Below are 9,180 nucleotides of genomic sequence, written 5' to 3'. Positions count from 1 at the left end.
CACAATGTTGTCAGGAAGTTAGGAAGGGGAAGGTACCATGTGGGGGTAGGGAGCTGGGAGGAAAGCCAGAGATTCAGAGATTCTTTCCCAAGGTCTATGGAGACCTTTCCCTAATTTCTCAGGCAGGCCAATCATGGTGAGGAGTCCCAACTCCCAAGTTTAAAGACAGCTTCCCAAGAGGTCCCCTACTTCCTTTCACACATTATTTTAATTAATTTACTTATTTTTTTGTAGTTCTGGGAATTGAACTCAGGCTTGTGCATGCTAGGCAAGCACTCTACCATAAGGTATATCTGCAGCTCTTTTTATTTTGAGATGGAGTCCTACCTCAGCCTCTGGAGTAGTTGGGATTACAGGCATGCACCACTACCCCTGGTGTAGCACTCTCTTGTTAAAAATTTAAAAATATTTAGAAAATATATAGCCATAGTTAAAAAAAAATAATAATCAGTATACACACATACACTCACACCCCTCTCCCAGCACTTCTTGCCTGAGATAAATAATTATCTTCTCCCCGGTTTCTCTGCCTTTGGTCTCACCAACCCCCCACATTCACATTCATTGTCTAAGGAGCAGAGACTCAGAGTCCACAGTTAAAATCCTTCAGTGTTCCTCAGGACAGCTGCAGACTTCTTATCCTTCCTGAGCTTCTGGTCAGCCCACTCAACCTTCTCATGTTCTACTGTGGTTCCAGTCATATCCTCAGGTCATCCAGGCTGTTCCTCTATCCGGCTACATCTTTTCTGCTTTCGCTCCCTTCCCTAGCCAAATCCTACTCAAGCTGAACCTATACCAATGTCACAGTTCTTACCTGGTGCTCTCATCCCCCCATGCCCCCCCCCCACTGCCCCAGGCTATCCTGACAGCAGACTACACCAGAATTGTCTTCCTCTTCAGGGTAGAGGAAGGTCTTTTTATTTGATTCATTACCCAGTCTTTCCTGACATAGAAAATCACCCAGTCAGGATGACTTGCACTCACTATAGGCAGGAATATTATTAATACACAACACTTGTACAGTGCTAATTCCATACCTGGCATTATTCTAGGCACTTTACGTTTATAAATTGAAGTAATCCACACAACAACCCCAGGATTAATAATCCTTTATTTATGTATTGGGGATTGAACCAAGGGGCACTTTACCACGAAACTACACCACTAGTCTTTTTTATTTTTAAATTTTGAGAAGGGGTCTCACTAAGTTACTTAGGGCTGCTCTAAATTGCTGAGGCTGGCCTCGAATTTGCGATCCTCCTACTTTAGCTTCCACAGTCACCCCGCTTGAATAATACATCCTCATTTTACCAATACCAAAATTAAAGCACCCAGCAGTTAACTAACCTGTTTCAAGTATTAGAGGGCAGAGCTGGGGTTCGAATCACGGTTTACTTTCCCATGAATGAGTCGAAAGCTGAAAAGTGAAGGATAAGACCTCAGGGAAGCCGGTAGGGTTTAATCTGTATGCTTTACATCTAAGAATCTTTCCTTATTAGCGTTTTGCTCCCAAGTATCCCCCCCACATCTTTTTTTTTTTTTTGTACCAGGGTTGAACTCAGGGGGCACTTGGCCACTGAGTCACATCCCTAACCGTATTTTGTATTTTATTTAGAGACAGGGTCTCACTGAGTTGCTTAGCGCCTCACCATTGCTGAGGCTGGCTTTGAACTCGCGATCCTCCTGTCTCAGCCCCCTGAGCCGCTGGGATTACAGGCGTGCGCCACCGCGCCGGGCCCAGGGAGCCCATTTTATTTTATTTTATTTTTTAATATATATATTTTTGTTGCAGATGGACACAATACTTTTATTTTTTTTATGTGGTGCTGAGGATCGAACCCAGGGCCTCGCCCGCGCTAGGCGAGCGCTTTACCGCTGAGCCACAACTCCAGCCCCGAGGGAGCCCATTTTATAAAGCAGAAAATAGAGTCCACAGGCCACAGGTAATTTCGGGAGGGAGCTCCATTTATCAAGTGGTCCGGAAACCGGGATGTAGCCAGAATGGACTGGAGCCCCCGCTGTGAGTCCTCAGCAGCAAACTACAACTCCCAGGAGGCATCGGGCGCCCACAGCCCACGCGACGTCGCAGCGGCAGAGGGCGCAGGCGGCTTGGGTAGCCGCGTAGGTCTACAGGGCGGTTCCGTTCGGACCCGGGCCCTGGCTCTTGCCCCGCGGTAAGTGGAATATTTGCATAGACCCTGCGGGCAAAGGCTGCGCAGCACGCGTCCACAGCCGCCACCATTTGCGCTGGAGTGCGCATGGGCGAGGGGCTGCCATCTACCATATGGGGGGAACCCGGGCGGAACCAAGAAACCTCGCTGAGGGGTAAACTCAGATGGGGACTCCGGGTCCGTAGCCTCTACGCAGCTGGCTCTCTGGCTCACAGTGCTGTGTCGCACGTACTCAGGCCTGGCTCCTGGAGCTCGGGTCTGACCGCGCTGAGTAGGGGTCAGCCCCGCCCCCTGTACCTAAGGAAGCCAGGGAGAGGTTTTGGGCTGGATGGGTTTGAGTTCTTCGCCTGACTCCCCAGACCATCAGGTAGAGCCTCAGATTGAATAGGACCTCCGGAAAGCAAGATTGACTAGGCTTAACTTGTGTTTGGGGAGGTGACTGAAGGGCTGGCTAGAGATTGCTTAGGTTTGAGGATACCGGTGCTCATGTGGAGAAGTGGTGCAGGTCTTCTGAATTCGGATCCTTACAAGTCCACTTTACCCTGCTCTGGTAGATGGGAGCTACTCTCCCGGGGCTGAGCTGGTCAGCATCCTCGACAGATCCTCACCCTTGAAGTCAAAGAAAGACCTCTGTCCACCCACACTATTTGCCCCGTTTTGGGGTCGCCTCCATCTATTGGGTGCTCAGGCCTAGTTACAGACTAGTCCGACAAAAGAGCAAGACGATGATACTGGCGTCGGTGCTTGGGAGCAGCCCTCGGGCTGGGCCTTCACTTCGGCCTCTCTTGGGGCTGTCACTCTCCATACGGGCCCATTCTACATCCGCCACGGATACACACCATGTGGAGATGGCACGGGAGCGCTCCAAGACGGTCACTTCCTTCTACAATCAATCAGCCATCGATGTGGCAGCGGAGAAGGTGCGCAGTGCTGATGGTTAGCAGGGGTCAAGTGCTGGAGTAGGTGTTCAGGGAACGAGGAGCTATGTGGTGGGGAAGGGATATTGGAGGTCCAGTGCTCAAGGTCCATCTATCTTCAGCCCTCAGTCCGCCTCACTCCGACCATGATGCTCTATTCTGGCCGCTCCCAGGATGGCAGTCACCTTCTGGTAAGATTCCTGATCCCAGTTTCCCCTTTGACTCCTGGAGCTCAGGGCAGCCACTCAGGTCTTGGCCTTGTCTGCCCTCTTTTTCTTATAGAAAAGTGGCCGGTACCTGCAGCAGGAGCTACCTGTGAGGATTGCTCACCGCATCAAGGGCTTCCGCAGCCTTCCTTTTATCATTGGCTGCAACCCCACCATACTGCATGTGGTAAGGTAGAAAGGATCTTTGATCAGTGTGCATACCACCCAAGGGTTCAGTAGGGAGCCTGGGGCCCAGAATGGCAGACTTGCCTGCTGTGTCTGGGCCACACAGGCCCTGGACTCCAAGCCTTTGAAGGTAGAGCTACATATTGATATAGTTTGGAAAGGTCACAGTGGGGGTTGGAACTATTTGAAGTGGGTTGGGTGGTGATCCAGATGGGCACACATGGATGGCTGTTCTCTACCCAGTGCCGGTAGCAGCCCTGTGAATTCCCATACTTCTTCCTTGCAGCATGAGCTGTATATCCGTGCTTTCCAGAAGCTGACAGACTTCCCTCCGGTGAGGCTGGGCAGAGCAGGGCGGTAAGGGACTAAGACACCAGGGTTGGACCACCTGTGCTTATGAATCTGTGACCTGCAGATCAAAGACCAGGCAGATGAGGCCCAATACTGCCAGCTTGTGCGACAGCTGCTAGATGACCACAAAGATGTAGTGACCCTGTTAGCTGAAGGCCTGCGTGAGAGCCGAAAGCACATAGAGGTCAGTGGCAGCAAAGTGTGGGCCTAGCAAAATAAAGGCGCTGGGAAAGAGCATGAGGTTTCAGAAGCCATGCTTTTTACAGGATGAAAAGCTCGTCCGCTACTTCTTGGACAAGACACTGACTTCAAGGCTTGGGATCCGCATGTTGGCTACTCATCATCTGGCGCTACATGAGGATAAGGTGGGGCTTTGGAACCTAAGACCTGCCTGGGAAGGTCAAGTGAGGAGAGGAAAATGAGCCAGGTTCCCCCTTGGGCTGGGAATCTAAGCCAAAGTCATGGGGGAGAGGCTTTGGGGCAGCTTTGGCATCCCAGAGTTGCAGGCATTTGGCCACCAAGGTGGGGTTGGAGGTGTTGCTAGTCCTGACCTTCTTTCTCCTGCCAGCCCGACTTTGTTGGCATCATCTGTACTCGTCTCTCACCAAAGAAGATTATTGAAAAGTGGGTGGACTTTGCCAGGTGAGGCTAGAATGGCTGAAGGGATGGGTGTCTTGGGGCAGGGAACTCTTGGTTCTGAGCCCTTGCCTGGGGCATCATCTAGGTTAGGGTTCTCAACCTTGGCACTGTTGACATTTTAAACTAGATAATTCTTTGTAGTGGGAGCTGTCCTATGCATGTTAAGATGTTTAGGAGGAACCCTTGCTTCTACTGACTTGATACCCCTGATTTTGTGAGGAGCAAAATTCTCTCCCCAGACTTGCATAGGTCCCTTGGGAGCAGACTAGTTTCCAGTTGAGAACCACTACTTTATGGGCTCCTATCTGAACCCTTTTCCTATCCACAGACGCCTGTGTGAGCATAAGTATGGCAATGCACCCCGAGTTCGCATCAATGGACATGTGGCTGCCCGTTTCCCCTTCATTCCTATGCCGTTAGACTATATTCTGCCCGAGCTGCTCAAGAATGCCATGAGGTGGGCAGGCTGGATTGACTGGGTGGGGCCAGATAGGAACTGTGGTGCCACTTCCTACTAATCTTTCCTTCCTGCATAGAGCCACAATGGAAAGCCACCTAGACACTCCCTACAATGTTCCAGATGTGGTCATCACCATTGCCAACAATGATATTGATCTCATCATCAGGTTTGTCCTGAGTGGGGTTGGGCTGGGTGGATGGGGGTTCCAGGCAGTTTACAGTTTTGCTGTAGAACCTTGAGCCAGTACCTGCCCCTCTTTGGGATTTGGACCCTGGTCATAAAAGATATTATTTGGTTCTCAGATTGCCATGAACTGGATATTAATGGATCTACAGCCAGCTATGGTTCCCAGGACCTTGCCTCTATCAGTAACTGAGGGCCCTAGAATGGGGAAACCAGTCTTTGAGGCTGGGCTAAGAATAAATACCAAATCCCTTGAGAAGGTATAAGCAGGCAGTGGCCCAGGCAAAGGTGAGGATGGAGAAAAGTTGGTTAAACAAACAAGGCCCAAGGGTCAAGGTGGACCACATTCCATATTGGGGTGGAAGGAACAGGAAATCAAATTTAGCACTCTTTCCTTGGGTGGTAGAGTAAGACCCTATCAAACCTGGGCTGAGCCAATGTTGTTGAAACCCTGCCAGAATTTCAGACCGGGGTGGAGGCATTGCTCACAAAGACTTGGATAGGGTCATGGACTACCACTTCACTACAGCTGAGGCCAGCACCCAGGACCCCCGAATCAGCCCACTCTTCGGCCACCTGGACATGCACAGTGGTGGCCAGTCAGGACCCATGCATGGGTGAGGCTCCCCCACCCGCCTGCACAACTGGGGATGGGGAACAACCCAAGGGAACTCAGGCCTCTGAAGCTCCCTATTCTATTTCCCTGCCTACCCCCAGCTTTGGCTTCGGGTTGCCCACATCACGGGCCTACGCCGAGTACCTCGGTGGTTCCCTGCAGCTGCAGTCCCTGCAGGGCATTGGCACAGATGTCTACCTGCGGCTCCGCCACATCGACGGCCGGGAGGAAAGCTTCCGAATCTGACTGTACAACCTTTGGCCTGCTTGCCCGCCCAAGCTGGGCCACACTCCTTGCCAGGACCTTGGGTCAGGCAGGGTGACACTCTGCTCCACATACTGCTGCACCTTGGGTCTTAGGGCCCCAGACAAGACAGATGGACTTACATGAACTGGGTGCCACTCCTTCTCAAGAGAGCTCACTACTTCCTTGCCCCCAGCCTTGAAGGGGAGGAAACAGGGACCTCTGAGGCCTCTAACAACAGCTCTGTCATTCTTGTTCCTGGGGAACCCCTACTTTGACATGTTATTTGTTATTAAAGTTCACATTTTGAATGCCTTCTTGGGCCCTGTATATGGGGAGGGTGGGCAAACTTTCATTTCTGTCCCCTTTCAGATTCCCTGAGTTCTTGGGTTTAACTAGTTCATGTCCCAGTTTCTAACTGTTCTGAAACCTGGTAGACAGGAGTACAATTGGCCCCAAGTCTCCTGGTTTGATTTAGCAGGAGTGAGGGCAGCTTAACCAAAGATCTTTCATTCATCTCATTTAACAAGTGTTTCTGGGTCCCAGCCAATTTTGAAGGCCTAGGTAAACGCAGAGTTCTGACTCTTCCCTTCATGGAAGTCACAGATTTTAGAAGTGAAGGTCACTAGACTGGGCAATCCCCAGAGCCACCTGATTCCTGTGCCTGAGTAAGGTTAAAAATACCACCTGCCAGCTGCATCTGTGGCTGCCAAGAAAGGAACACAAGGTTGTGTCCTGGCAGGCCTCAGCAGAGACTTGGTGCCCCACTACAGAGGAAGGTGGGGCCCTAGTAGCAAGAGTTAGGGACTTGGGAAAAAGGAAAGGACTCCAGATAATAAGAGGGCTCAGTGTTAGACTTGAGGCAGAACTTCCTGTGAGAAGAGTAACTCTAGTGAAGACTCAGTTGGGAGCATCCTACCTCCTTTGTCAGGGAAGAAAGGCCGGAGAGGCTGCCTGGTGGGACTGGGGAAAAGAGTTGGACCTCTTTCTCTTGCCTTCACATTTGAGCCCTGACAGCTAACTTCCTGAGGCTGTAGGCCTATATCATCTCCTACCCCACAGGGTGATGGAGGTGGGAGACTGAGGGGAGACAGCAAGTGGCAGATGGTGGGAAACCACAATGCCTTGGTATGCTGAAATTCCTGCTGGCTGCAGAGCAAAAGGTGGAACTGGAGAGAGAGGCAGCAACCAAAAGGTGTAGGGCCTTGAAGCATAGGCTTTAACCTGGAGGCAGTAGGGATCCATTGGTGGGTTTTATGCTAGGAAGGGATGTTTTACTTTGGATTCCCTAAAAGCAGACCCTGAGAGGAGGATTTATGTCCAAGTGATTTGTAAAGAAAGTGTCTTCCAAAAGGGAGTAGGAGAGGCAGGAAAGAAGGGGAGAAACCAAGCAAGGATGTGATCTTGGGCTAAAGTCCAGGGCCAGTAAATTATGCCTTACGGTAAAAGTAAGAGAGTTAAGCTCCACTCATTAATTCCTACACTTGATAGTTAATGGTTAAAGTCTGTGTTGGGAAGTCGGGGTAGGAAAGAATTTAAACTTGGGTTGAAAATTGTTTTCAGCTTTTTCAGGCAAGACCTCAGACAGTTGTCAAAGAGCCTCAGGTGTTAGCCTTTGGAAGGACAGTGCAAGTAATCTGGACATACAGAAATTAAAAAAATCTCAGGATCTGGGCTGGGTGCAGTGGCACATGCCTATAATCCCAGTGACTTGAGGAGGCTGAGGCAAGAGGATCACAAGTTTAAGGCCTTTTTAAAAAACAAAACAAACAACAAAAAAAAAACAACAGGAATTGAACTTAGGGGCACTCAACCCCTGAGCCACATCCCCAGCCCTTTTTGTTTTTTATTTTGAGATAGGGTCTTCTAAGTTGCTTAGGGCCTTGCTAAATTGCTGAGGCTGGCTTTGAACTCACAATCCTCCTGCCTCGGTCTCTTGAGCCGCTGGGATTACAGGCATGCGATGGTGTAAGGCCAGTCCTAACAATATTATGAGACCTGTCTCAAAAAATTAAAAGGGCTGGAGATGTAGCACAGTGGCAAAGAGGCCCTGGATTCAATCCCCAGTAACAAAACACATAAACAAATTGCAGCCCTACAAAGCTCCAGAAGGAACAGTCAGATTTGCATCATTAATTGCCATTGGATTGGAGGAAGCATGGTGAAAAGGCTGATACAGTGACCTTGATCAGAGATTTATAAAGCTTAGGCTAATCATTAACTAGAAAGAACATCATCTATACCTGAAGATGTCAGGTGAAGTATTAAGTGAGGCATCAGTGAGGTAACAATTCTAAAGATAGGTTGGAATGGGAGAGAGCATTACAACTTGGTTCTTCCCCAACCTGACCCTTATTTTTTATTTTGAGGCAGGGTCTCACTAAGTGGCTGAGGCTGGCTTTGAACTTGTGATCCTCCTGTCTCAGCCATCCAGGATTACATTGGGATTACAGGTGTGCATCACTGCACCTAGCAACTCCTTCCTGACTCATTTTTCTGTTTATGCTGCCAGACACTGAACTCTTACTACACCCTCAACTCCTTCATTTATTTCACAAAGGCTAAGTTAAAGCCATTCCCACTTCTGACCCTACAGACACCTCTTAGATTTTGCTTGTGCTGTAATCTCTGAGCCCCATCCTCAGGCCCCAAGAATTCTACTCTTCTAAGAATTGTTTTGAAGTCCAGTAACTAAATTTTGTATCCAGGAACTTTCAAAGGATGGCTAAAGAGAATGTTCACTGAGTACCTACTCTGCCTAGCACTATACATTGTTATATGAGCTACCTCACACAGGTTTAGTCTGCTTGCCTCATGACAGAAGCCAATTAGTTGAGAGAAAATACCATTGTAAAGAACTTTTTTTCTAATAAGTTAGCTGACTAGAAGATGATAGAGATTCTTATCCCTAAAGAGACATCTTGCCAGGAAGCCAATTTAGAGGCAGTTCATATAGGAGATGGGTGATCACATATTGGTAGGCACCTTTTCACAGGTGTAGGTTTATGGCCAAATCACCTAGTGTTTCTTAGTTCTGCAAATCTCAACAAACATCAGTAGCCGGTTGCAGTGGCACATGCCTGTAATCCCAGCAGCTTGGGAGGCAGAGACAGGAGGAATGTGAGTTCAAAGCCAGCCTCAGCAACTTAGTGGGGACCTCAAGCAAATCAGCAAGACTCTTGTCTCTAAATAAAATACAAAACAGGGC

The 9,180-nt window shown here is 49.3% G+C and overlaps 1 protein-coding gene across 2 annotated transcripts; it reads left to right on the top strand.

The window, feature by feature from the left end:
- The first annotated feature begins 2,040 nt into the window (after positions 1-2,040).
- On the top strand, positions 2,041-6,287 carry Bckdk (branched chain keto acid dehydrogenase kinase). 2 transcript variants are annotated; one of them, XM_005323881.5, is made up of 12 exons: positions 2,041-2,174; positions 2,726-3,091; positions 3,211-3,279; positions 3,371-3,481; positions 3,767-3,814; positions 3,896-4,015; positions 4,098-4,196; positions 4,400-4,473; positions 4,799-4,927; positions 5,007-5,096; positions 5,572-5,730; positions 5,831-6,287. In XM_005323881.5, exons 2-12 carry the CDS (start codon positions 2,897-2,899, stop codon positions 5,973-5,975), a joined length of 1,239 nt encoding a protein of 412 aa, XP_005323938.1. In that variant the 5' UTR covers positions 2,041-2,174; positions 2,726-2,896; the 3' UTR covers positions 5,976-6,287. The 2 variants fall into 2 exon arrangements, with proteins under 2 accessions (XP_005323938.1, XP_021581200.1); XM_021725525.3 differs by lacking the exon at positions 4,799-4,927.
- The last annotated feature ends 2,893 nt before the right edge of the window (positions 6,288-9,180 follow it).

The sequence above is a fragment of the Ictidomys tridecemlineatus genome, chromosome 10 (genome assembly GCF_052094955.1).
Source record: "Ictidomys tridecemlineatus isolate mIctTri1 chromosome 10, mIctTri1.hap1, whole genome shotgun sequence".
In the NCBI taxonomy this organism is placed as follows: domain Eukaryota; kingdom Metazoa; phylum Chordata; class Mammalia; order Rodentia; family Sciuridae; genus Ictidomys; species Ictidomys tridecemlineatus.
The sequence above is the reverse complement of the archived record's forward strand: the minus strand, read 5'-3'. Positions and strand labels throughout refer to the sequence as shown.

What these genes read in the sequence shown, in the direction of transcription:
- Bckdk (XM_005323881.5), top strand. Translation starts at nt 2,897, where the DNA reads ATGATACTGGCGTCGGTGCTTGGGAGCAGCCCTCGGGCTGGGCCTTCA. An exon ending in TCGATGTGGCAGCGGAGAAG is followed by an intron (nt 3,092 to 3,210) that starts GTGCGCAGTGCT and finishes ATCTATCTTCAG; the next exon opens with CCCTCAGTCCGCCTCACTCC. An exon ending in CAGTCAGGACCCATGCATGG is followed by an intron (nt 5,731 to 5,830) that starts GTGAGGCTCCCC and finishes GCCTACCCCCAG; the next exon opens with CTTTGGCTTCGGGTTGCCCA.